This window comes from Dichomitus squalens, assembly GCF_000275845.1.
Source record: "Dichomitus squalens LYAD-421 SS1 unplaced genomic scaffold DICSQscaffold_7, whole genome shotgun sequence".
In the NCBI taxonomy this organism is placed as follows: Eukaryota; Fungi; Basidiomycota; class Agaricomycetes; order Polyporales; family Polyporaceae; genus Dichomitus; species Dichomitus squalens.
This window is the reverse complement of record NW_006766889.1, coordinates 549,793-576,378: the sequence shown is the minus strand read 5'-3', so window position 1 is coordinate 576,378 and position 26,586 is coordinate 549,793. Positions and strand designations below refer to the sequence as shown.

The 26,586-nt window shown below is 57.5% G+C and overlaps 6 protein-coding genes across 6 annotated transcripts; 3 read left to right on the top strand and 3 right to left on the bottom strand.

Annotated features, from left to right (window-relative positions):
* Window positions 1–197: 197 nt before the first annotated feature.
* Window positions 198–3,210, top strand: DICSQDRAFT_134741 (uncharacterized protein). The gene is made up of 3 exons (XM_007363802.1): window positions 198–1,797; window positions 1,851–2,037; window positions 2,097–3,210. Exons 1-3 carry the CDS (start codon window positions 278–280, stop codon window positions 3,066–3,068), a joined length of 2,679 nt encoding a protein of 892 aa, XP_007363864.1. The 5' UTR covers window positions 198–277; the 3' UTR covers window positions 3,069–3,210.
* Window positions 3,211–3,368: 158 nt separating this feature from the next.
* Window positions 3,369–4,202, bottom strand: DICSQDRAFT_102466 (uncharacterized protein; the record flags this gene model as incomplete). The annotated part of the gene is made up of 2 exons (XM_007363801.1): window positions 3,369–3,963; window positions 4,020–4,202. The coding sequence occupies 2 exons, from the start codon at window positions 4,200–4,202 to the stop codon at window positions 3,409–3,411; spliced, it is 738 nt and encodes a 245-aa protein (XP_007363863.1). The 3' UTR covers window positions 3,369–3,408.
* Window positions 4,203–5,570: 1,368 nt separating this feature from the next.
* On the bottom strand, window positions 5,571–6,356 carry DICSQDRAFT_168194 (uncharacterized protein; the record flags this gene model as incomplete). The annotated part of the gene is made up of 4 exons (XM_007363800.1): window positions 5,571–5,753; window positions 5,808–5,861; window positions 5,934–6,252; window positions 6,316–6,356. The coding sequence occupies 4 exons, from the start codon at window positions 6,354–6,356 to the stop codon at window positions 5,571–5,573; spliced, it is 597 nt and encodes a 198-aa protein (XP_007363862.1).
* A 300-nt stretch (window positions 6,357–6,656) lies between these two features.
* On the top strand, window positions 6,657–8,399 carry DICSQDRAFT_179302 (mitochondrial carrier). Its single transcript, XM_007363799.1, has 13 exons — window positions 6,657–6,888; window positions 6,958–6,968; window positions 7,028–7,091; window positions 7,142–7,306; window positions 7,360–7,519; window positions 7,578–7,588; window positions 7,642–7,730; window positions 7,786–7,816; window positions 7,870–7,972; window positions 8,032–8,063; window positions 8,123–8,132; window positions 8,200–8,246; window positions 8,303–8,399. Exons 1-13 carry the CDS (start codon window positions 6,669–6,671, stop codon window positions 8,329–8,331), a joined length of 972 nt encoding a protein of 323 aa, XP_007363861.1. The 5' UTR covers window positions 6,657–6,668; the 3' UTR covers window positions 8,332–8,399.
* A 10,119-nt stretch (window positions 8,400–18,518) lies between these two features.
* DICSQDRAFT_160513 (uncharacterized protein) lies at window positions 18,519–21,372 on the bottom strand (the record flags this gene model as incomplete). Its single annotated transcript, XM_007363798.1, has 3 exons — window positions 18,519–19,744; window positions 19,801–21,186; window positions 21,240–21,372. 3 exons carry the CDS (start codon window positions 21,370–21,372, stop codon window positions 19,566–19,568), a joined length of 1,698 nt encoding a protein of 565 aa, XP_007363860.1. The 3' UTR covers window positions 18,519–19,565.
* A 4,321-nt stretch (window positions 21,373–25,693) lies between these two features.
* DICSQDRAFT_168190 (uncharacterized protein) lies at window positions 25,694–26,089 on the top strand (the record flags this gene model as incomplete). The annotated part of the gene is made up of 1 exon (XM_007363797.1): window positions 25,694–26,089. The coding sequence occupies one exon, from the start codon at window positions 25,694–25,696 to the stop codon at window positions 26,087–26,089; it is 396 nt and encodes a 131-aa protein (XP_007363859.1).
* Between the last annotated feature and the right edge of the window lie 497 nt (window positions 26,090–26,586).

Here is a 26,586-nt window from a genome sequence, read left to right as displayed (position 1 = left end):
ATCTTCTGGCGAAGGGGAAGGGGACAGGATACTTTAACTTAGTGCGTCTTGGACGCGTCTCGAGCTCATCCAGACGGTCGAACGGCTGCGGGCGTCCTGAAGAGCGCTTATGTACGAGACTCTTCACAGACTCTTCACACGAGCCCTTGCTTCTGCGGCCTGCCTGTCCAGTGTCTGCTCCGTCCGCGACCCTGACGCTCTCCGTCGCAACTCGCTCTGCTGCTCGTACTCTCCCTGAGAGCAGGAGCGATGTTCCATTCGCTATCTCTCACTTCCCATGCCCAATTCTGAAGACGAGGAACCTCCTGCAGAAATCGACCCGGCCTATCTTGCTTTTTTCTCTGAGAGTGTCGACGACTTCCGCGCGCACCTCATCGGCAGGACTGGCGACGACCCTCTACCACCATCGTACTTTGCCCCTAGAGCCTACTGGACTAGCGCGGAGAAGGATGCGTTCTTTCGGGGCCTCGTGGTGCACTCTCGCCTCAGGCCTGACCTGATCGCGGAAGAAGTGAAGACCAAGACCGTACCGGATGTCTGCGTCTATCTCTCAATCCTTGAGCTGGCCGAACAGGAATTGTCCGGAGGTACGACGTACGTCAACGAGTACCACCGCGTCCCGGATATCAAAACCCCCCGCGACGAGCTCCCGTCTGCTCTCGAGGTCTCCGAGGAATGGATCGCGTTCGAGGAACGCATGGCGGATGCCATGATTGCCTACCAGCCGACTTTGGATCAAGAAGCAGTTGTACAAGAGCGCGAGGAAGAAGTCCACGCCCGCAAGACGACCATTCGCGCCCCTTGGCGCGGCGGACGCACCGCTTCAGCGGAACGCGACAGAGTAGGGGAGAAGGCTAGGCGCGAGCAGTTCGAGAGGTGGCTGGCGCAGAAGAAATCTGAATGGGAACGCGAGGATATGCTCTCGTCCCTGAACCGCGTTGGCTTAGCTACCCTTGACAGGATGCTGAGAGACGAGGAAGAGGGCCGCGGCGTGGTCGGAGAGGCTAGTGAATACAACTCGGGAGTAGAGCCTTCGCCCGTACCGGAGATATTGGATATGCCGGAGCAGGTCCCTGTGCAGCCCTCTGTCGGCGAGCTTGCAGTTGGTATACATGACCAGCTCATTGATCCTGCACTCCTCGAGATCTCACGTCCTAAACCGACGTATACTTTTAACCCGACGCCAGAATATGGTTCCGTGCAGAACATCTCCCCCGCCGTCCAGCCTTCCTCCGTTATAGCTCTGCCAATGCTCATATCACACCCTGTCAGTCATTCGACACCTCCAGCTCTCCTGGCTTCTCTTCCTGCATCCCCTCAATTTTCGCTGAATACTACACCGACCACAGTAGCGCCGTCCGTCGGGACGACGGAAGACTCGATCGAGGACCCCTCCCAGATGTCCCCACGCGCCAGGAGGCGCTACCAGAAGAGGCTCTACATGCGTAGGAAGCGCGCTCAAGCCACTGGTGGAGTGCTGGTCGAAGCCGCAGAGCGACTGAAACCCGGGAGGAAGCCGAAGAAAACTCTATCTTCCGCCCCGTCAACAGAAGATCTCCGTGCACAGGCGGTGACAAGCACTGCATCTGGGCTAAGTGCGCCAGGAGATACAATCCAGTCGAGTTCACCTCCTGCGCCTCCCGGCGACCCTGTGGGAGCCCGGTATGCTAGCACGTCAAGGAAGACCCAGCCCGACAAGCGTCAGCTCGAATTCATTTCCAGTGGCGTTGATGTGCGATGGCTCCGCCAAGAAGGCCTTGACCTGTTCCACCTTCAGGCTATCTCGAAGCTGATGCGGTACGTTTGGAATAGCCTCCTAGGTTGACTTAGTCTAATATGGCTCTTTGTAGCACGTACAATGAACTTCACGACGTCTCCGAGTCCGTCGTGTCCAGCATCTCGGGGGAAACCCTTCGCATGCTACGCAGTCTCGTTGTACACTTCGTCGCTGAGGTCATGTCGCGCGCCATCGTCTGGAGGGAGCAGGAGCGAGTGGCCAAGTTGCAGACCAAAGCTTGGCGTCTGAGGGAGAACCAGGTTGGCGTAGATTACAGCTCGCTCTCGCGGCGTTACTCACCAGAATTCGCTTCCTCTAGGTGATCTCTACGGCAGACGTGAGACAGGCGCTCATGCTCTACGGTGCGGAGTCGTTGAATAAGCGCACACATTTCGCGAGTCTGCTCAGCGAGCTCGACCTCGATAGCGATGAGGAAGAAGGGGATGTCGAGGAGCTGGAGCAAGACACTGCAGATGCGCTATCCCCTGTCTCGCGCCGTCATAAGGGCGGCGCAGATGCGGCAGAGGAGGAGAGCGGCGATCCTGATCCTGAAGGACTCCCGCTGGAACCTTTGTCGCTCCTTCGCACGATCTTCCCTCCTTTCCTGAACCCGCCATCCTCTGGGCCCCCTTCTGTGGATCCATCTATGGCTATCGACCCCTCTGTCTACATGCCTTGGCCTTCTTCCAGCGTTCTCCTCACCGATGTCGAGCGCCCTACCGACGATGACCTCTTGCCCCACTTCATTGACGAGAAGTTGCTGAACGAGGAGCTTCACGAGGAAGCGCAGCTCGACAAAGCTGATGCCCTCCGAGACGCGGAAGAGGAGCAAGCGCTGTGGACAAGGGTGAACATGGAGAACCCCAACGCCGGGAAGACTGCGAGTGCCGCCACTGTACCTGAGGACCCCCTCATCGCCGTCGCGGATAACACGGCCAATTTAGTTCCTATACGGGAGCGATCGCGTAGAAAACGTAAGCGAGACGAGGCGGACGCGGGTGCGGACCTAACCTCAAACGCAAAACCCGACGTGGAGGTGTCGTGGGAGAAAGATGCGGACAGTGGGAGGGCGGACGACCGGGACGTAGAGGAGATGGTGGAGGAGGTCGCCGCGGTGGACACCATGGCGGACGTGGACGAGCCGGAGGTGGTTGCACCGAAGCGCGCTCGCAAGGGGAGGAAGGGCGAGGGAAAGAAGAAGGGTGACTTGTCGCAGCGGGAGCTGATGTACATGCAGCCTGGGGTAAACAGCCGGATTAAGAGCAGCGTATATGTGCTCGACAGCGATTAGCTGCGGGGAGGGGCCTCTGCCGGGGATATGTTCGTTGCCATAGGCATTGCGCGGTGGTATTGTAGCAAAAAGTAGCATACAGTCGCTTGAACGTCTAACCGTGAGGACTATCAGTACCGTCATAATATATTGCGGAGATACATAATCTGGCACAGTGCTGCTGGCTTCGATGCTTGTCGTGCCTCATCCGACTGTCTACATCTGATACTTGCTGGATCGCGGGCTCCGAGCGGTGATCATGGTAAACAAACAATTGGATAGACATAGATAGTACGAAGCAGATCGTCTACACGTGGAAGCATTATGACTACAGTACAGTACATGTCGATGTCGTCATGATTTAGATCAGGCCCGGTATCAGCTTGTAAGGGGTTCTCTGCGACCACGCCAACCACTCGTCCTTGAACTCCTCCCGCAGTATCGCGTCCTCCGTGCCTACCCTCATAAGCATGACGACAGGGATCCAAGCCACCTCCGCAGCCCAAGCAACGACGAGCAACCTTCCGATAAGGGTGCTCATGATCCCACTCTCCGCCAGCCACGATCCAGTGCTAGTCAGGCACAGCAAGGTACCAACAGTGACCATAATGAGTGCAGTGTAGCTTGGGTGACGGACGACGGAGTACGGCCCATCGGTGATGAGCCTGTGATTCTTGCGGATGGAAAGCTCAAAGGTGAAGTGGCGTCCGAGGGCGCGATAGCAGAGGATACGGATGATGCCTCCGACGATGCAGAGGAAGGTGCCGACCAGGAAGGTAGACGTGAGCCGCACTCCCAGCGCGGAGTCTGCTGGACGCCAGGCGAGTGTGGAGAAAACACGCTCGGCGTAGGGTGGAGGGAGGTATGTAGCGAGTATGGTGACTACCTCGAAGAGTATGAAGCTTTGCGTCAAGGTCTGCGACGGTGTGGTTAGCGCACAGTAGTGGTTGGATGGTCCATAGATGTATGTACCTTTTCCACGGCACGCACCCACGGCGGGCGGACCTGCTGCACTATGTACTTCGCGCGGGAGTATTTGGACTGCTCCTCCGGGGGGGTACGAGGGTTCGGTGGCGTGAAAGTGATCAAGTTGGCATAAGCTGTCAAGAGTAGAAGGGGGATCTTGAAGAGGACTGGTGCAGCGATAGTAGTCATGGTTGAAGCGGATAGTTGTTAGTAGTGCGACGGTAACGAAAGCAAAGTGGGGGCGAGTACAAGCTTTATACTCATCCACCGGGTGCACTCCCGGCATCAATCTGCGGCGCCCAGAACAAGCTACAGATATCCGACTTCCTGTAATGGGTGTCGCAGTCAAGGCCTTACCGCAGGGCCCTCACGGGTGGAACAAACAAGGGTAAGGAAGACTCGACTGCGGTACAGTACTATCCGCCGCAGACAGAAGCATTTGAGTGAGAAGCTCATCTTCGAAAGCATATTGAGAGCCCGTCTAACATGGACGTTGTGCTGGTTTGTGTACGACCCGTTCGACCTCCTTAAGTTCGTGGGCAAACTCAGCCTCTTGGGGATCGAGGACATACGCGGGTTTGCAGGAGAAAATGCTAGAATTTGTCTATAGATGTCGCCGGTCACCTGCTTATACAGCAGCTTCTCGGTGGGAACACTTAGAAGATACGTACCTGTCAAATGTGTCCCGCTCGCCGATGTGCGTTCCATGACAAGTGAGGTCAAGGTACATAGAGTAAACGATATACGAGTAGGGGTGATTTCTAGATCCGGCCAGATCCTAAACAACCTCGGGGGTACCTTGGAGATTCTGCCAGATGTGATAAAGTGGTAATGAGAACGTCGACAATTTCGTTTCGGGTTTCCTGCCTTACCAGATTTACATCGCGGTGGCTGCTAGAGGTATTGGGGTTAGTGGCCGTAGCCAGATAGATTGACCACAACGTCTCTGAGCAACGGGTTTCGGGCATGGGCGCGGCCTCGAGTCAGGCGGCCGTGAGACGAGTCGGGCTGCTGATCTATCCTGTTACAGGCGATCCATTACATTGATTGTAGACCCGCTCCAGATGGCAAGTGATTAGCTTTAGGACCCGCTTCTCTGTTCTCTAATGACTTCTGGCTTCCGAACGGCGGCCTTCCCTTTGAGATGCCATATACAAATGCTGACGCAATGACCTCCGTCCTTGGTGACTTGAGGCGTAGAGACCACAACGGCGGTTTCAAACTGAAGGACAATCAGGCATCACGTGGAGGGGGAAAGGGAGGTTTAAAACCATCATGGCCCGATCCCCCTGCGGGTTATAACCGCCGTTGTAGGTTACTCCCCGTGCGTGTCGGTTGGGCTTTCCGTCGCGGAGGAACCGATAGGGGGGACGTCTCTGGGTCTTCGCACACCGCTGAATCGCATGCCCTTTGCCGGGTTATCGGAATCATGATACATATGCGCTCATACGGAGATTAAAGACGTACTAGGTGTTTTCCCAGAAGGACCGTGCCTGAATTTATGCTTTACTCGTTCACGATGTCGTCCTCCCGCGTGCAGCGCGTGAGCTCAAGCGGTTAAGACGGAATCCAGCGCATCGCCCTTTTGATGATTGCGTCGAGGTACACGGGGGACTCGCGGTCGCTGAAGTCAGGGAGTCGGTCGGGACCGACAATTGCGTCCCGCTCTGCCTGCACTTGGGCTTGAATAGGGGGGTTGAGGGACATGGCGAAGATGATGATTTGGAGGATAGACATGGTCTGTAACCGAAAGGATGGGCATCTGGCTGAAACGCATGAGCAACAAAGGCATACCATGTCCGTCCCTGCCGCGTTAACTAACGGCACGGCCATGTATGCTGCCGAAGGCTACAAAACACAACACTTGCCATTGAGTGCATCCAGCGCGATGCTCCTGGCGGTGTGTCCTGCACCGGTCACCATGTCTTCATCTTTGCTCTCACCAGTAAAAACCGCGATGTCTTCGCCGATCATACAAGGGTATGCGTCGCGTTCTCCCCAATTTGAGAACCATTTCGTCAACCAGATGTTCACCAGGCACCATCTCGCGAGCTTGCGCTGAAAGAGGACGAACGATGGCGCGAGGCGCAGGATGGGAAGGAAGTTCATAAGGAAACAGCCTGAGATGCGGAGCTCGCGCGTTCCATCAATACAGTCCCGTGGGAGCTTGGGCATCCTGTCGTGTCTGTCTTGTACGTCGAAACCGTAGAGGGTCCGGACGAGCAGCGCAGCGATGGACCTATAGGATGACATGAACAACTGCTTGTGTCCACGTTGAGTAGATTGAGCGGTATGGGCTCACTGTGGTAAGTTCTTCTCAAGATTCGTTGGGTCTTTGGGCATCGCGTCTATTGACCTATATGTCATCTTGCACTACACAGCGTCATGTATAATGACAGCCATGGGATGTAAGTACCGCCGTGGTTTACGCGCAGACGCTCGGGAAGACCTTGACGACGAAGAGCGTCCTGAATGTTCCTTGAGTACTGCCTCATTGATGAGATCGCAGACCGGGACCGAGAAGTAGACATCGAGGTGCGATGACTACGGCCTGGAGCTTGAAGCCTAGGACCAACTAGGACCAACCAGAATACTTAACTCCAAAAATCCAAGTGCAATGTGCGCGCATTGGCGGGACACAGCCACTTCGGGTATATGGCGTGTCGCACGATCGCGCAATCGTGCACGCCGTGCGGCGCGGCCTGCTCGCTCCCTAGGCTCTCATCGTCTCTTGCTGCCGCCTTGCTCGCACTCTGTGACGCTATGAACAAGTCTACGATCAACGAGCTCATCGCGGGAAGTGTCGGCGGTGCCGCGCAGGTCGTCGTCGGCCACCCGCTAGATACTGTCAAGACCCGGGCTCAGATCGCTCCCAGTTGAGTCCGTTCTGCAATGATTGGCTCGAGACGATGAGTACTAATACGTCCCGTCATGCGCTATGCAGAGGGAATGTTCGTGAGTACGCGCGGAGCAGGAGTCTGGAGAGCGCAACTCGACTGAGGATGGGTGTGTAGAAAGGCCCGATGGACATTCTTACGCAGACGTTGCGGAACGAGGGATTCTTCGCTCTATACAAAGGTACGTCATACGTACATGCGCGTCCAATACCATTCGCATAGTTTTCCCAGGAATGCTGAGCCCTTTGCTGGGTATCGCCGGCGTGAACTCGCTCCTTTTCGCCGCGTATGGTGCCTCCAAGCGGCTCATCTCGCCCTTCGGCCAGTTATCTCTCAAAGAAACTGCAACAGCAGGCGCGCTTGCTGGCGCAATCAACGCTGTTCTCGCAAGTCCAGGTTTGTTGGCCCGCGCGAGATTTGAACGCGATTTGACTGACGTCGTGTCATAGTCGAGATGTTCAAGGTGCGCATGCAGGGTCAGTACGGCCAGCCCGGCGACAAGAAGCTGCGCGCAGTTGTGAGCGAGATGTGGAAGGATTGGGGCTTCCGGAAAGGCATTATGCGCGGGTATTGGGTCACGGTCGCGCGAGAAATCCCGGCTTACGCAGGGTGAGTCCTGGTGCTCCTTAGCCGTGCTAGCTCTATTCATCCTTGTCTACTGCTCCAGCTTCTATACTGGTCAGTGCACGTTCCTCGTAGTTTTTTGCGTAGTTCTCTTACTATGTATGCAGCTTTCGAGTTCTCAAAGCGGAAGTTTGGCGAGAAGTATGGCAAGCAGATACCGGTATGGGCCCTGCTTGCCAGTGGTTCCACTGGTGGAGTGCGTCCCGCCCTTCCCATTCGCACCCAGGAAGTACTGACCGATAGCTGCCCAGATTGCATACTGGCTATCATGTTACCCCTTAGGTAATAGATCTGCTATCATATCAAAACAAGCTCTCTTACAACTCCCTTCTCAGACGTTGTGAAGTCGCGTGTACAGCTACGGCCTACGCCACCCGAGGGTACTCCTGTACAATACATTTCACGGGAATTGCAATCCGTTGTCGCAGAAGGCGGAGTGTGCGTCCTTATCCCCGTGTTCATGAAGTTCTCGAGGCTGAACAATCACTACCTCATAGATCTGGCCTGTTCCGTGGATTGACACCGTCATGTAAGTCTATGAATGTTTTCGTATGGCGAAAAGCTGCTGATATGTCTCTGTGAACTTAGTGCTGAGAAGGTGAGATTGTGCAGCAAGTGCGGACCGTCGTCCCTAGACGTGCGACTGACCATCGCCATCTATAAAGCATACCCGCTGCGGCGTCCACCTTCGCGGCATTCGAACTCACGAGAGGTAAAGTTCATTGTTCTCTTCCCGATCGTTCCGATAGCTCAGTTCAATTTACATAGAATGGCTGAAGGAGCTAACGGGTGTTTAGGCTATGCATCAGTTATGGGCAGACTCACGGACTTATGGAGACTACTTACCCACACGAATGAATATGGGTGCACTACGCATGCAATCGCCTGGGCCTCGCCCTTCGGGTCTTGTACCACATGTCACGAAGACCGTCGATCCCGCCAATCGCGACAACAACAGCGTGTCGCCTAGCCACAACGCGCCGATGAGCCACCCCCACTAAGGTTTTGCCTTTACACCGGGAGACGTACCGAGCTTTCTCCACCACGAGACACTGCTTTTCTGTTGCATCGACGATCCAGCGTGTCATGAGATTGACAATCGGCTGCTTCGTCAAGTCACTAAATTCTTCCGGCTCGTACTCGCGAGCCTCATCCTCTCACCCCACAAAGTCTCCATGTCAGCGGAAGACGGAAGCGCGACGGCGATCCCCCACCCGCTCTTCCTTTCATGTCATATGTTTCTCGCATCATCCAATCCGTCATACTTATGGGCCGGCGCGGTCTGTCCTCCCGACTCCGAGATCATTCCTAAGGGACTCGTAATATTCCGACATAAGGCCACAGGAAGGGAGCGTCGCACTGCAACAATCGCTTCGGAATACGGCCCTCGCTCCGTCGCGCCCGAAGACCCGTTCCCAAGGATAACCTACCTAAAGGTTATCCCGCTTACCAGCTATCTCGCTATCTCGCGTCCTGGCGACTGGACGCGATTCGCAAAGGCTAAAGAGAGATAGCTACGCGACCCGACCCGACCGCGCAGGGCTGAGGGGAGCCATTGGCCGTGTGCGCTGTGCGCATGACGGGCCGTTCCCCGACGCCAGACGTCCTTCGCGGCCAGGTACACCTGCGGAATGTGATGTTGCCGCGCTTCCGTCCATAAGGACATGTGCATATGCCCACTGGTCGAAAATTTCCACTGCTCGACGCCAAGGCTGAGTTGATAGGCACCGCATGCAGAAAAGCAGGTCTGCGAACCTCCACAATTTTCACCAACGCCAAAGAAGGCTCCGGCAGGACATGTAAACGGTAGTTGGACCATTATATCCGGACGCCTTCACGGCAGCGTCGCTCGTCATTGGCTCGCGTACATCAGAAAGCAGAAACCGGCTCCGTAGACCGTCTCGCACGTCTCTGGACCCAGAGCACGGCCTCTGGACCCAAAGCACGCAGTCGACGCATGGTTAATTGCTCGGGTTGCATAACCATCGCAAGGGGGTCTACGGAAGACGTGCCCTCGCGCGCTTCAAATGTCTTCTCTTCGTCCGATCGGACCAATACACAGACAAAGGCGGGTCGTTTCCATTCGGGCGCGCACGTTTTGACAAACATGACGGGCACGCGAAGCAGACCTGCGTTACCAATCAAAAGCTGCGAAATCACAGCGGGCACGTAACGAATACGTACTCAATGACCACGACATCCGTCATCGCGTAGCATGCGCGACGAGACCGCAGGCGCACGGTCTGGTAAACACGAGAAAACTCTGCCTCCCAACACAGGCGTTGAATGACGACGGCCAATTGGCCATCCGCCTTCGCGATCCCGAAATGCCAATGCACCGATAGCATTGGGCAGATAGGCTTGCCCAGGTCCCGGCTTCCGCTTCGACTGCCGCACAGAGGCTCCCACCCGATGCCGTCACCGCCGCCCACGGTGACGCCCCGGCCATCTTCGTTGACGGTTGCGCCGCGCATGCGTTCCCTTTGGCGTGTCCTCAGACGCAGACGGGTTCACGCGCGCCTGGAAAACCGGACGAGTGCCAGTCAACGACGAGCCATTTTCTAACCAATCGCAGCGGGAGGGCAGCCGTGAAGCCCACTTAGAAGCTCTCTGGTCAGCCCGTGCGCATATTGGCCAATGGGAAACGGAGCTTACGTTGTGCGCATAGGCATCCGGTCCGACTCGAGAGGCACGATGTGGACGATAGGAGGTCAGAGAGATAAGTACCTGTACAACTGTTGGTAAGGGAATGTGCAGACGGGGAAAATGTCGGTGCTCTGCCGTGAATCACAGGTAAGGGGGAGCTGTATGAGACGGAGATGCCTTCGGGAGCCCTACATAGCTGCAGGTGACATCCGCGGACAACGAACGGTGCCTCCGTGGAATACAACAAAGTTATGTCCTGAGGTGGCCGTCGTTGGACCGCCTGAGACGTGTTGTATACCTTGTCGTCTAGCAGGCATTGCAAATGTGAGGGGCATGAGAATATACAAGGGAGAGCAATACCCCTGGCTTGCGTAGGAAGACTGAGGTGATGTCATCGTCCTTCTCGAGTGCGTGCCTTTCTGTAGAGTCGCATATGAATACGTCGACGAGTCTGTTCACTGTCGGATGATGCTGTCACTTAGCTCTGCATCTAAGTTATCCCTCCAGGACAGGACATAACACGCGTGAGATGCATGCAACTCAGGTACCTCTGCAATCTGCCAATCAACACGTTGCAAGACAACCAAACGCATCACATGCTGTGCAGTACAAAGTAGAGTTTCGGGGGGTACACATCCCGAGGTTGTGTAACACGCATACAGACTCTTGGATCTCAGGATCCCGCCACAAATCTGCTGCTGCTTGTAACCGATAATTAAGCACCAACTACGAAGTGTCATCTACCCAACGTCTATTGTCAACTCGCGCTACGCATGCCGGGAATGTGCTCGACAAGAGCCAGTCAGATTCCGTAGAGTACGTTAAGACGCCGCTGTGCCTCCGCCCTTGGGGAGCGTAGTATGCTCAAGAATCCCCGGTGGCGTCGGCAAGCCTGTGGCCTCGCTGCGTCCAGACTGTTCAGGTGACAAGCAGTTCAGGGGATGCAAGAATAGGTCGGCAGTGCGTCCGTTATCGTAGATGTAGGGCAGGGGTATGTGCATAGGCATGACAACGTCATCCTTCATCATGCCTATGCGCACAAAACATTCTGGATGAGGCTTCCTGCACGTCCGCGTCTGCACGACTTCTCATGCAAGCCATTAAAGCGTACCTTTCGCGCTGATCGCGGTGACGGTACCTGCATCATTGCTGCCAGATGCCGACACTCATCAGGCTGGACGCAGCACGACCGCTCCAGCTCGTTCTGTCCTATTACACAGTGAAGGCGAAACGGGAGATGTGGCGTGAAAGCGGTGATATATGCCGGCAAGGAACGAACTTGCCGGAGATAGCTGCATGTGGCCAACGAGACATATGTCACCTTCAACCAGAGAAGCTGATAGGTGGACTTCCGGGATAAGTCCAAAGAGGCATATCCTGGACACCAGATGCGTACACCGATGCAACGGATCAGCCTGAGGAGTAGATGGGATTCCGAGAGTGCCCCAAAATTACTTCCGTCGGCCAATGTATCACATACCTTCGACAGACACGTCCGATCACGGCTCTAGTCGCAACAACACTTGTCCAGTTACTTGTGCCGTCTTCGGAACAGGTGGTGGACATACACCGTATCCTGCATTACGGCCTCATTCGCGGTAGCCCTATCACTGGCCCAGGCCTGACATACGTTGAACTTCGTAGGTCGCGGTGTTATGAGCATATCCCTGCGCTTACACTGCCGTCAGCACCCGCACCTATTGGAGCGCATAGCATCCGACCACATACCCCTCAGTGCTTCTTGGGCGCCAGATGCGAATGCTCCTCTAGAGAGGGAAGACGTCCGGAGTTGATCCCCCGGAGTCTCATCCCATCCTGACGGCCCGTACGCATGATTTGAAGTTGACCACAACAGGAACGGGGAAGCCCCGGATTGTGGTCGAGAGACGCACATACATGCTATGCCCGGATGCATCGACCCGCATGCTCCCAAGTCGGCGTCCAGTGCCCCACTGCACGGTTGCAGGATCAGCGGACGGCCAGACCTACCTCGACCCGGGCTGGGGACGGGATGCGGGGAAACAAGGTTCATCAGCGCACCGTGGATATCGCACAGCTCGGGGCTATGTCAGAGGGCCTTGCAACCGCGGACATTGACGGTTGAGCGTGGACCCTAAACGGGCAAATGACATCTATAAGTGCATTCCGGTGTTTTGTATCAGCATCTAGGGGTACAGCACACGCTCAGTAGAACACATAAGTGGCAATACCGAGGACGTTGACATTGCAGCCGGTAACCACGGGGAGAACCTTAACGCGCGTGGATATTCCGAGTCCGCACCCCAGTCCATCAGCGCCGCGACGAATCTGACATCCCGCGGGGTCCGAAACATGTCTGGCGGAGCGAGCGCGGGACGCTCTGGGGTATCCTCATCCCTAGAAAGAGGATTGGATTCATTTCGTCATCCAATGGGATGATGAGACATGTTAAGCGATGGCGCAGGGAACGCTCGCAGGTGGAGACGCAACAGAAGGTAGATGCACACTTGCTAGAATCGCCATGTGCCCAGATTAGACACATCGTCGTTCGGAAAAGACTGTCATCGTACTGGGCGAGAGCATCGATGGTGACCATTGGACGCTCCATGTTGACCTCCGAGCGTCGCTGCTCGAGAAGCGATAAAGGCCGAGAAATCAGCGAAGAGGGCCTTGATCGTACCCCAGAGTCGGTACATTCAAGGGAACGTCCTAAAGACCACCTGGGACCCCCGAAGATGTTCAGATAGGTGGTCAGTCGACCACCGCGCTACACACCGCGTCGAACCACATGAGTCATCTATCTAGACACGAAAGGCAGAAGAGGCGTACCGAGTGGAGCGAGCAACACGTACGATCCAGCACTGTGCGAACAAGAAGCTCTGGTTGTCAATGGCGCGACTCTCGACGCGCTCGCAGACCCAACGCAGATAGAGCTTCTACGTAGGCCACGGCCAGAGCCTGTCATGATCATAGGAGCACCCTGCATTCCAGAGGCGTGGGCTTAGAAGGCAGCCGAGAGGTCTGCCACACCCCTGCCTAATAGGCAGGCCCGACCCCATGCTGCGCCTCAGGGCGCACAAGTTCAATATACCGCCGCCAGGCGCGCGACACGTCCAAGTCGCTCCACGCGAGAAGACGCGACGTCTACCCCGCACTTCGCGCCTTTCTGGAACATTCCAGGCTCGAGGGCCTGCTTGCTTACCTACCCCGCATCGAGACATCAAATCTCAACGCCCGCGTCCGAAATGAATTAACGAAGGAGCGAATGAAAGCCGCGTCCACACGCTCGCCCTGCATGCCGTAACCGCACGAAAGCCGGCTTGACGTGCATCACTCATCCGCTGACGGCAGCGTTGGCAATCCCCGCGTGGAGGCGGAGGCGGACATACGGATGGCACCGCAGGGGGCTGCAGGGGAACGGATGACGCAGCGCCCGATCGCCCTGGCTCTGCGTACGGCATGCTGCGTACGCCCAATAGCAGGCGCACTGATCATCGGGCACGTACCTGCGCGCGTGCGTTTCCCCACCTCGCACGCTCACCACGGGCACCGCGACGGGCGCGTCGCTGACGAACTCCCAACCTTGTCGCACGGCGCGCAGGTGCGCGTGGTGCACCGGTGTTTGACGCTGCTGCTGCTGGCAATTGCAAGTGGAGTCGAGGTCCCGCGCGACTTATCGGGCCAAGTGCGGGTTAGCCGGGCGTGTAAGCCCCTGGCTGCAGGGCTCGGCAGCTGGAATGCCGAAAAGGTGCGAAAAAGGCGACGCGGTTGACGTCCGGTGTTCATGTGCGTGCCCTGCCGTGCCCGGCTGTGTCGCACTAGGTGTCGTCGAGTGTCGAGCGTCGAGGTCATGGGTGCGCGATTCGAGCAACTGGTGGACAGGCTTCGCGCCTTGGTGATCCTTGGGTGTCGTCGAGACCACGAAGGACAGCTGCACGGGTGCAGAGATGCGATTGGGCGAGAATATGTGGCCGTGTGAAGGCGGCGCCTGGGAGAAGCGCGAGGCTGCGTGTCTGCAGACCGCGGCCACACTCGCACCTGACCAGTTATACTGCGCGCTCGCCGTCCTGGAAGCTAAGGATATGTGTCAGCCCTACGATGCGATGAGATTGCGAAGGCCGCGAACTCATCCTCGGTGTCATCTGTTGTCGGAGCATACTGTGAAGACTGGTCAGGAACGTTATGGTATTCATGGAACAGTGCATCTCATGCGTCAACTTGAGCGCGACGCACAGATCATCTGCTCTTCAGTGCTAGAATTGTCCACATCCTCCCCCAAATTTAGCTTGAGTGGCAGACCCCTGATATTATCGTCCCAGCTACACACGGACAAGCGGTGTCCCACATAGCGGAGCTTTGGAACAGCAGTGAAGCCAGCGAATGGCGGCCAAGGGTGAAGCAGGGTTGTCACGAGTGCGCTGGCTGTATGCGCTGCACCCATATCGAGCAACCATCTCGAGGGAGTTGTGGCGTGCAACGGGATAGAGACATACAAGGGACCATCCTGACCGCAGCATGCGCGAACCGCCTCGCAGCCTGACGACGGAGCCAGATGGACTAGTAGAGCTAGTACGGAAGTACTTGCTTCTTACGAGATACTGGTCCTAGGACCAAGATTGGGCGTTCCGCTGCCGGTTCTTTGTTCATAGTACCAAAGCTGCCAATCCTGGGCTCATGAAATGAAGTACCCCGAGTGGCACAGAGACGGAGTGCAGGTGCGCGGATCACGTATCGGAAGGCTGCTTAGTGTCTTAGTTCGAGGGCAGTGGCACACTGCAGCACGCAAGCTGCAAAGCTAGGTCATACCATACCAAAGCGAGGCGGCGCTGCAAACGCGACAAGGCCACGAGGAGATAAGTACTTATCCCGGCTGCAGCGCGTGCTTCGGTATGGTGGTGTGTAGACACCATCAAATATCTCGACAACCATGTCCGTGCACACCACGGAGTCTAGATACGGTGGTGGTGCCTGGGGTGCAGCTGAGTGAGGCTCGAAACATCCACGACACCAATGACGAGGGTGGACAGGACGCCATCCCCAGACTGTCGTGTCCATCTCAGCCTGCGGGGCATGCCACGCAGCTGTGGCTTTGTGCGACCTGGGCCTCCCCCCGGAGTCGGCGTGGGCATGGAACTGACGGGAGAAGACGAGGACACCAGCGTCCGCCGCAGCTGCAGTAACGGATCACGATCGCGCACGCCTTCTTCCCCACAGACGCGGCTGCATTCGGTCGGAAGGCGAGAGGCTGGATCTCCATGTCCGAGAGGACAAAGCGCGGAGTGACGACGGAGGCGGCCGCATGGCGTCTGAGAATGGCCGACAACTTGGTGGACAGGCAAGGGCCAAGGGCCTAGGTCTTGACCACGCAGTAGACAGTCGCCTGGTCATACGCCCCACAGGATACGTGGGACGTGGGTAAGGCGGATACGGTACTGCCGTTGCTGCAAGGCGGCGGCCGACGCGTTCTTGGCTCGCGCTCACGAATGTTTGGGGAATCCCAGACCAAATCATGAACTCGTGCCGCGCGAATATCTGGCAGGTGACCCGACGTCTAGCTCTCGCGATTTACGCGCATTAGGGCAATTGAATGGGTGTGTACACACACCTTGTGAGCTGGGGTAAGGTTCTCCGAGAGTAAAAGCGACGTCGGAGCGCATCTTTCGTGCATCTGACGATGCCGACCGTGAGCAAGAGCGTGCACAAAGCCAGGAAGCGTCGATGGGAATGTTCGGGCAGACAACGAGTCTCGAGACGGGGTGCACGGAGAAGCATCTCGCGAGCGACTGACGTCAACAGCGCTCCTCCTCGCTCGCAGCGCCTCCTCCTATTGGCCATCCTCTGTCCGTCTGGGCCTCGCTCATCCTCGAGGCATCGCCATATTCGAGATTTTCCTCTGCTTTTCTGTTCCGTTTTCCCCAGACATCCGTTCGCTTCGACGACGCCTTGTTGGAACGAAAGGAAGCTTCGACCCATGTAAGCTAATCACACCCATCCTAGTCAATCTGACGGCAGCCTTAGCGGTGGCTGACCCTCCGCACGACCCTGTAGATATCGATGTCAGAAACATCTCTTCGATTTCAATGCACACATATGTACATCCATATCTCGGTCTCCCAACCCAGACCAATCACATACTGACGCAAGAGGCTGACAACTCCATATGCGTATGCAGTACTCACAGGCGATCGCGAATATTCGAATCACATCAAGTACTCTCAGCCACATCGTGTGCGCAATCAAGCAGCGTGCGATGCATGGCCGGCGTGCCTCGCCTCCCTGACGCCAGTACGCGATCGGCGCACATGGCGCACGCCCTGCTAGTGGATGCGGCTCCCAGCGCGGCGCGGTCGGGACTGCCGTCGACCGCACCCCCAAACACGCATCGAGCGCGCCCTGATAGGCCCGCCTCCACGCTAAGCCACTTCCGTCGAGGAAACCGGGCCCTGTGCATTATGCGCATCACCGGCCGCGGTCGGTGGCGATCGTCGTCGATCGGTAAGTAGTACATAATGTTTTTTGCTTTGCGATGCGCCAGAGATCTGGGAGGCGGGCTGAGGCGGGCCGTGCTCCCGATGCGACGCTCTCGCTTCCGAGTCGGCCTCCCGTTCTGCCCTGCCCGCCTCGCGATCGTGCACGCTCTCTGGTCTCTCGTGCCTGGCTGGCTGGGGTGCGCGCTGCCTCTCTGTGTGCGGGTTCGGCGGCTGGCGGTACGCGTTTCCGATTCCTGGTCTACGTTCTGCAGGAATGTGTGCCCCGAAGTGACGATCGGACCTGTGTGGTGTTGCGATCGAACGAGCTCTTGATGTTGACTTGCCGTAGACGTAAACGATAGGCTTAAGTGTTCTTCGATGCGCTGATGTCTATCTGCGCGATGCTTCGTTAGACCTCCTGAATCCTTCATGGTATGTCCCATATTTGCACTTGTCCACCTTCGATATCCAGCCCTTGCGTACTTGCCTTTGGGAGGCGAACAATTTACATGTCAGGTTCTACAGGAACGTGCTCAACACATCGTGCGCGATCGCCGTTACAGCTATATTCAGAGCCCCGGCAGGTACCCTCAGGTGCGGTCCGAGCTGTTCGGAACACCGCCCCTGTGCCCGCGTACGTCGGTCTCTCCCTTTTGTCTACCTGCGCTGAAGTCTAACCATACACATGCATAGTATACGGTCCACACAGAACCGCCGAGCTGAGGTTCTCTGTCGAGCGGGCGCTGCCGCCCGAACGAGCACACACAACGGACAAGTCCTCGACGTTCGATCATCCAGGTCGCGGTTCCCTGCCCTGGCTGTCCCGCAATCTTCAGGCTCGAACCTAACATGAACGCTGGAACGCGTTCCTTGGGGCCCGAGGCTGCTCGGGACCGCCACGGCCACTATAGTGCAGCCTAATCGGAGCAAATGCAGGCAGAAGTCGGAGGCGAGTGGAGCTATTCGCGAAGTCTGCAGCTGTCGGCTGCCGAGTTCCAGCAGTGCGTGGAGGGTTTTCAGCTGTGTCGTGTTACGGTGTTCTATATCCAGCATGGCCGTCCACTGGCCCCTCGGCACCGCATTTCGCTGGAAACCGAGGCCCGACCTCCCGGTCGGCCTTCCATCCAGCTCTCGGCACGCCGCCTCGGTCTGACATACAAGCATGTTGGGCAGAAGGCCGATCCTGTGGCAACGTACGCTTCTGTGAACCGCGACATGGAACGCTGGTGTCCGATGTACTTAGCGTACTCGACCGCGTTGTGTTTACCCTATGTTCTATACACAACGAATGAGCCCACCCCCCTTGCCCCCGCAAGGTTCGTAGCCACCCACCATGCTCGAGACGTGGGTCTTGTCAGCCCCGCGCCCGCCTCACCAGCAACTGCGGCCATAGACGATCGGACAAACCTCGCCCGCCGCACAACCGCCTCCCAGCATGTGCTCCCGCTCCTGCACGCGCGTCCCTTCGCAACGTTAACGTCAATGCGAACGCTCTCCCCTGGGCGTGTCTCATCTCGCCGTCACAGCCGAGTGGCAGATGCGCCCGTCTGGATCTTGCTCGCCGCAGCTGCCGAAGCACAAGCTCAAGGAGCGTCAATCTTCGGCAGGAAGCACTCACTCCTTCACGTGCGGCTGCCTCTGGAGGTGCGGGGCATGACACAAAAGGCGATCGATCGCCCCTCCCCGCATATCGCTGGAGCTCCAGCAAAGTGGTCCCTGACCGTAGCTCATCCCACGTCAAACATCCTCAAGTGACCAAAGACAGCAGAAGGGCACGCAGGCTGCTCGCGGGCAGAGGAAGTTGCACATAGACATGAATGTAACTCATTACTATTCATACGGTATCATACTAACAAACATTGCACTTCATACAACCCCGAGGAGGGGTGGGTAAATGTAAGGAGGTTCTGCGCGGTATCATCGTATGTGCGTGAGGTATGCGTGTGATGCGGTATGGTAATGGTGCGAGGTACCCGTGATGGCTGCGATGCAATTGTGGGAGTGCAAAGGATGCGTGATGACCAGGATGCAGATGCGATGAGATATGCGCAAGGGTAAGTGAGGAGATGGTGACAAGACGATGATAGTGGTACACGATAACAACCAAGAACTGGTGAACAAAGCGAAACAACATGCACAACGAAAATAGGACACGATATTAGGCACGAGGGGGTTACTGTTCATACAGCTGTCAATGGACACCAATACCGAGAAGACATCCAGAAAAGACGACGGGATAGAAAGGGCGAGACGAGGAGAGCCTGAAAGACCAAACGAGCGACCACGAGATGAGCGAACGAGCGGAGTACCGATACACGACAATATACACGTCCTTGGTCCACATGACGTAGGTGAAGAACGGAAATGTGACGACGGATATGCGCGCGCGCCCGATCCCCTACCCTGGAGAGCCCGAGACGACGAACCCTGAGACCGGACGACGATAAGCCAAGACCCATGGAAAGCAGTGGTGGTACAGATAATATACACGTAGGTATGGGTCCTTTTTTGTGCACATCGCTCGCGATAAGAATGGCGTTGGGCACGAGCATGTAGGTGGGTCGTAGCGTAATGCCCAGTAGGAGGGGATAAGGTATCGGACCGATTTCGAGGGTTGGCGATAGGGTAGGGTAGGCATTGAGGATAAGGATAAGCTTGCAGGAGATCCAGGTGCGACAGCATGCGACAAGCGAGGCAAATAAATGAGGCGACGGCAGCGCTGCGAGGGACTGTGAGGATGGTGCATCGAATGCGAGTGAATGGTAATGCTGGTCAGGAGGGGGAGGCGAGGGTATGCGCGATGCGAGCGAGGTATCCAGGTATCGACGATGCAGAGGGTATGCGTGTGAACGACATCGAACTGCGGACAATGGTGATGCGAACGAGACGACGACGAGGACACCTCGCACGTCACCCGCAACATAACCTTACTGCGCTCAATCGCGCGCGCCGCCAAAGAGGAAAAGCCGCTTGATGGGCTCTTCGACCTCGACCTCGACCTCAACGTCCTCCTCGACACCGTCCACAACTCTGCGCTCGATACGCTTCTCCTTCTTGGGGGCGGTGCGCATGATTGGATACGTGAAGGTCTCTGAAGAGTAGCTCCAAGTCCGCACTGCACAGCATACCATGAACGACCATTACAACCATCGACGGAATGAGGATACTCACTGGTTGCGGTGGGCCGCGCCTTGCCAACAGCAGGCATGGAACACGCCGCCTCACGAGCATCGTATTCGTCCCCTTCGCTCTGAGTCGCGGCAGTGTCCACACTCACATCACTGTTCTGGCGACTGAGGGGACTCCGCTTCCTGCCCGCGACAGACCCGGCGCTGAAGACGGCACTTTGGCTGCCCCAGGAAGTCCCGGAGCTACCCCCGATGCTAGAAACGCTAGAGTTGACACGACGCATCTTGACATCAGGGACCAAGAGACGGCCCTCAGCGCCTGGCTTGAGGAGAGAGAACTCGCGAGCAGAACTAGAACGAGCAGAGCCAGTGGGAGAAGTGGAAAGAGGCACACCCCGCACAAGGGAGCTCCGTGACTCGGAGCGCCTAGTAAAGGACGCCGAGTACTGACGGTAGAGCTCCTGAGTGGAAGAGTCGACAACGCGGGATGGGAGAGAGGGAGTAGAGGCACTGGGTTTGACCTCAGCAGCGGGCTTGTTTTCGCCTAGAGTCGAATGAACACCCCGCGAGCGATGAGGGCTTGCGACATAGGAACCGTAAGCACGGATGGCGGCATCGTCGGGGTCGGAACGAGTGAAGTCGCGAGGCGGCGCAAAGCCATATACGCTCGCACGCCACGCATTCGACCCGTCCGTCCAACCCGGAATGGGCTTGTTGTCATCCTCGGGGTCGCTGTGGACGGGAACGCCCCAAGAGGACTTCTTGGGCTTCTCAGGACAGAGGGCGGCTTGAATGCGGCGAGCAGCCATCATAATACCACCCTCAAGCCGAGGAGCAGCCTCCTCTGAAGCCTTCGGAGCCTTGCGGGTGAAGGGCGGAGGTGGGGGGAGAGGAGCGAAGCCATAAATGGCAGAGAGACGCGAGTACGCATCGGCACCACAGTCACCCTTGGGTAAGGGCGCGTGGGCGACGGAGGAGGTAGTGATGGGAGAAGAGGTGGAAGACCGCGACTCGTACGACGCACCGCTCGAGCAATCGCTGTCATCCTGAGACCCGTGGATATCCGAGACGGAATTTGGGGGGACGGGGGGGAGGCGAGGGGACACACACCGCTCGGGGTTATATTTGATGTCGATGGCGGAGTGGTAGGACTGGAGGTCGGCGAGGCGACACTCGTCCGAGCAGTAGAGAGGAGCGGGTGTCTGGTCGATCATAGTACGGTGGCGGACCGGCGCGGCTGGTTTGCTTGGGGGAAGCGCAACCGAGGTCGCGTCCTGAGATGCGTCCTTGGTGGGTGAGCGCTTGATCGCGCCGTTGGGCTTGACACGACCTGTGCCGTGGACAAGGCCCTGCGCGCGAGGGCGAATGGTGCCTGTCTTACCACGGGTGAGGCGAGCAGGCGCATCTTGGCGCGGTGATGTTTTGGGCTCTAGAAGGAAATCAGCGACAAGTACAAAGAGCGAGGAGTCGAGTGGTGCTCACGTGTGGCGGTGGGGGATGCGGGGGGGGCAGGAGTAGGCTGGGGTTGGATGGGGACGGAGATGCGTTTGGGAACAATCTGGCGAGAGCAGACGGGACACCAGATGGAGTCGAAGGGGATGTCGACGGTGTCCATGATGTCGGGGGAGGGCTGTCGGGGAAGGGGCGGAGGCAGCCCCTGCCCGGGTTTATAACTCACCTGTCCCTTCCGGCACTCGCGTCCCATTTAGTTTATTATTTATTTTCTTTCCCCAGAGCGTCTTTCGCCTGTTTCAACGCTCGAGATCAGATCTCGCATGCCCACCCGATTCGGCAGCCGCGTCTCATTGGACGCATAGACACCGATCCCGATTCCCAGCCTTTTGCTGGCCCAATAGCGCCCTCGCCCAATCAGCCCAGGCCTCAGACCGCCCAATCCCCTCATTCATCCCTCTCTGCGCCATTACGTCCACCGCCGCCCGCATGCTCTCCCTGCAGGCTGCCCATTCCCCGCCACCTTCATGCCTGTCTTGTAGAGCTCGTATCACCCCCACCTACACGTTCTCCTCACGAGTCTCCTCCTGTCGGCTTTGTGCCACCCTGACCCTCACAGGTTCAACGCTATGGGCAGCGCCCCCGGGTCACGCTCCCCTGCGACGGCCCGTCGGTTGAACAGGACCAGGCGCAGCGCGCAGGCGGATGGACGTCGGTGAAATCGCCTGCCCCGGATTTGCCGGCGAGCCATGGCGCGGGCATCTTCCTGCGGCAGTTTCCTCCTTGAGCGGCTGACTGCCTCCTACCCAATCAGGCGATAGAGCCTGCCGAAGTCCGGCACTCCCCGCACCCTCCCGAGCTACGCACGAATCAGCTGCTTCCCCGCGTTCCCCGCCCGTCCGTCTCCACCTTTCACGGACACGCTCGGGTGGCTGCACTCATCCTACGCTGGCACCCTCTCGCCCGCCATCCCCACCTCTCCGTCCTGCGCAATGCTATCACACCCGTCTCCGCATACTCCATTTTACCCCAGATTCCTACATACGAGCCTGTGTTTTCTTCCCGTCCAGCGCTCTCTCTCTCGACCAATCTGCGCTCAGCACAAACCGCCCCATTTCCGCCTGAAATGATGATCTCTCTCATCGGACTCGCCCAGCCCTCCCTGCATCTCACAAGTACTATGTCGGCTTTCTGTGATTGTAATAGCTCCGCACAATCACACTATCAGTTATCTGTGTGCAATCAGTCTGCGCCCACCATGTTCATCTCCCGTATCCGCGCGGACCGCTCCCCCTGCGCACGCATACCGGAGATATCGATGACCTGCGGTGCCTGACCTCTGCGACATCTCGACGCCGAATCGCTGATGTCTGATTGTTTTCCAGCTCTCTACCTAACGTTCATCGCGTCCGTTGACAATCCGACCTGACAAGTCGCATGTCGGCGTTTTATGATGCAGGTATCCCCGTCCATCGCCCTGCACCGTTACCAGAAACCATGGTCCCCTCCCCCATTTGCGTCTCTAGCACGTCCCCTCATCATCTTAGTACGTCTCTGTCCTTTGACCCCTGCTCTCACTACGGAATCACACTGCATGGGCCACATATCGCGCGCGGCATGTCGAATCTGCCCATGTCTTAATCGCGCGATACCGTGCGCTATCGCTGTCCCCCTCGCAAAGCGCCCGAACCTTGCTTACAAGAATATTCAGGTGCGGTCCTTTTCTCCCGCCGCCCAACGACGCGCATCTTTTCTTCCTACGCAAAGCGCAGAACTTCCCGCGCACCGCGCACCGCGCGGTGCCCGTGTACACATCCGCACCCGCCTCCGGGACCCCGCCCCGATGTTCCAGCTTGCTGCCCGACGATCCTCCCGCTTTAGGCAGACTCTCGCACTCTTTAGTCCACGATGCCGTTCATAGTCAAAACATTACATACTCGCCCCATAAATGAATGCGCTCATTGCTGATCCCCCGCGCCTTCCGCCGCTGCGTCGACTCGCCGCTGCGCATGACTCGCGATTCGCCTTGCGCCGTACCAGGCGCACTCACAATTTGTTACCGCACGACTGGAATGCCTCGCGCGTGCAGAAACAAACAAAGATACCACATATCAGACGAGGCTTTCCCGTTTCCGATGTTCTCGGAATGCACGCCGCACCCCCGCGCGGTGGTGCTGGCGCTGAGGCGCTCGGTTGTGGCAAGATGACTCCACCTCCTCCGTATGTTTTCCGCCGCCTCTCCGTCTCCGCATCGGATGTGGAGAAAGACGGGCAGATGATTCTTTCGGAAGAGCTTTGTCTGTAAACGGGCAAACGGCCTATATACCACGGATCGACATGGCGTTGAGTTCGGTCCGCTCTGTGCGGTGGGCAGGCTACACTTGGCTTGCGGCGAGCGCGGATGACAATGCGTGTTTGTCAGGGACGACGCGTACACGTATGAGATGCAATGCGTGCTATTTTGATCAGACATGAGGCTCACTACGTCGCGGCCTCGAGCTTATGTAGATGCCACAATGACGGCACGGCAGAACGCGCGGCACGCACACAGGCGGGTCGATTACGCTCCTTTGTGCTTATGGTTCTTTCGAACAAAGGCAACCTGCTGGAAGAGAGAACGCGTGTATCACGTCTTGCCATAGTAAGGCTGCGGAGGCTCATTGCACAACATCGAGCAAAGTAGGCTTGGTAGCAACTGTACCGACTGGGGACTGTCATCTCCGCCGTAAGACAAGGCCCTGTATGATATCATTGCGCGGCAGTTCTTGTACCGGAATGAAGCCCGTGGCCCGACGCACGCTAACGCGTGCTAGCAGGCAAGTGGGTCTTGTACCCAGGGCGCTAGGGACCGTCGCACTCCAGCCTATCACACTGCGAGGGCGGAATTGCATGTCGCGAAAACACCTCAAAGTTCCAGGGTCGAGCTCGCCACCCGTATACGCCCTATACCGACATCCTCAATGTACCTGACACCGGGATAGGGGCACGCGCAGGCAATGTGGCAGTCGCGTCGGTAGGCCGCCATCAGCCGCCACCTTGCAGGCAAAAGCCTCCGGCGTGTCGGTGCGGGGTAGCGCTCAATTGTCAAAAGTCTGATATTGCCCGCCGAAACAGGCCAGATTGTCCGCCGCCGACGACCAGGGGAGAGGGCTCGTAGCGTGGCTCGTCGCCGCCTAGAACACCGGAGTCGGCGTGCGATGAGCTCAGACGGCTGGCCAGTAGCGAAACAAGAATCGATGTGAGACCGTCGAAGTAGTTTGACACCTCGTAGGCGACGATGATGCGGGCTAGGCTGCTGAGGTCAACAAGCCTTCTCGAGGAAATTAGCAAACGCTCCATAGACGACATACCTCTGCACGAGGACGTATCAGGATATGGCACAACCATGCGCTGGACCGAAGACAGCTTTCTGTACTGTGGACAGAATCTGCTTCTTCGCTGAATCATACTGCAAGATCATCCTCGTCCGCTTTGATATCCGCTCCCGCTTGCCTTTAGGCTTTGTCAACGAAATATCGGGGCCCATGCAATTGATCTCGCTTGCTCAGGTCCCACCGGCGGCCGTCGAAGGTCTGGGCCGGAACATTCTTGTTGTGGTCTTGCTCTTCAGGCGCTGCGGCTCCATCAACCCGTTCGCCTATACATACCTCGCTTGGCTGTTGGTTTAGGCAGGCCAATAGGGACTTGCTTCCACTGGCTTTTAAGACTTAACATGTTATCCTCGCGTAGTGAAGGAACTCAGGGCTGTCATGCTCGTTTGGCGCGCCCTGTTTCATTCGCCACGCGCGTATGCCTTCTCATATGATTATGACCTAGGGCTAGTTGCATATCGCAGATATCATGTTCTAAATCCCCATCACCTGAGTAAATTGCTCCCCCATTCTCTGTTAGAGGCACGGTGACCGCCAGACACTCTCAACTCTAGATATGTTGCAATTGCAGCTATGACGACCGGCCAAAGCTCTGCTAGCTGCCTCCACCGTTACGCACGATCGGTGGCCCGTTGCGCGTGCCGATAGGTCCGGGGTCTAGACCGTCCAAACGTTCACCCACCGCTCGAATATGTGAGACAAGAGGCAAAGCATCATGTTATGGCGTCATGGCCGTCATACACCCGCCTCCACCTCCACCGCGATCCGCTCGACAACTGCTCAGTTGTTCTTGCTCGAGCTAAGTGGTGCTCGGCGCATGCTGGATGCGACGCGTTAGCATCTACAACGATACTAACGAATCTCCATGACTTCTAGTATCCAATAAATGCGGGGCACGCCTTCGAGTGGACCTACCGACGCCGTGGATCCCAAAGCATTCTAGAGCGCTACAAACGCATGTATATATGCTCTTCATACCTCCAGCACCTGGAAGCGTTCCTCTTCGGTGCCTACCATCTGAGCTAGCTATTGAATTGAAGAACTCCTGCGATTTCACAGTGATACCCTGGAACAAACGAGAAGCTGAACAAGTGCAGCACAATATCGCTATGTATGATACGGCGCTACCTCCCACCACAGGCCAACCCCCTTCAGGCAACATGGGTTCCGCGCTCCAAGTCGCTCGGGGCGATCCCCGCCTCAGCTAGCAGCCCGGGAGATGCCCGCTCGACCCTCGTCACCCAGCTACGCGCGCCGTCGTCCCTGCGCACGATGACCAACCGGCAAATCCACGTTCGCTACGGGAGCGGGAGGCGCGCAGCGGCTGCGTCGGGTGTCCCGATCCCATCACCACCGCCTGATGCGATTGGATGGCTCCGCGGGTCACACTCTGCCGCGTGCGCGATCTCGATCGCTCGTCCCCGTTCCTCTGCCAGCCAGCACTGCGGGGCGGGCGCTCGGTCGACGCCCGCGTGCTCGTCTCGCTTCGTCTTCGCGCGGCGAGTCTAACGGGCCTTCACTTATCGCTGTGGCTTCACTTATCGTTATGGCGTTCGCGCCCCCTCCCAGGCTCGGGTGCCGTGACCTAGTAGTAGGTTACTTATCTGCTGGTGCGTGCCCAAAGCCCTCGCAGTTCTGTCGAAGCCGCGAGTAGGCTCTCCGTTCGGATCCCGACAAATCTCTGTACGTGTACGACGCCAGCTGGGTGCTCGGCCGAGCAGATACGATAGCACGGGACTCTCTCCAGCACAGGCCGGTCTCGTCGCCCGTGCGGGAGTAGAGTGGGGGCGTACGCGTACGTACAAGAGCTGAGGAGGGCCAACGCCCCCTCAGCATCGCAAATCATCTCAGCACCGGTCAGCTTCGAATTTGTAGCTCGCCCCCTGTCCTGACGGCCAATGCAGCCCAAAGCCGAGCTTACGTTGGGACCCTTGCGAGCGCGGCGCCCAGGCGTGTCCTACGCGCGCCGCCGACGCCGCAGGACAAGACTATGAATGCTCGTGCGG

What these genes read in the sequence shown, in the direction of transcription:
- DICSQDRAFT_179302 (XM_007363799.1), top strand. Translation starts at nt 6,669, where the DNA reads ATGGCGTGTCGCACGATCGCGCAATCGTGCACGCCGTGCGGCGCGGCC. An exon ending in GCTATCATGTTACCCCTTAG is followed by an intron (nt 7,817 to 7,869) that starts GTAATAGATCTG and finishes CTCCCTTCTCAG; the next exon opens with ACGTTGTGAAGTCGCGTGTA. An exon ending in GTTGTCGCAGAAGGCGGAGT is followed by an intron (nt 7,973 to 8,031) that starts GTGCGTCCTTAT and finishes ACTACCTCATAG; the next exon opens with ATCTGGCCTGTTCCGTGGAT.
- DICSQDRAFT_134741 (XM_007363802.1), top strand. Translation starts at nt 278, where the DNA reads ATGCCCAATTCTGAAGACGAGGAACCTCCTGCAGAAATCGACCCGGCC. An exon ending in GCTATCTCGAAGCTGATGCG is followed by an intron (nt 1,798 to 1,850) that starts GTACGTTTGGAA and finishes GGCTCTTTGTAG; the next exon opens with CACGTACAATGAACTTCACG. An exon ending in GGCGTCTGAGGGAGAACCAG is followed by an intron (nt 2,038 to 2,096) that starts GTTGGCGTAGAT and finishes CGCTTCCTCTAG; the next exon opens with GTGATCTCTACGGCAGACGT.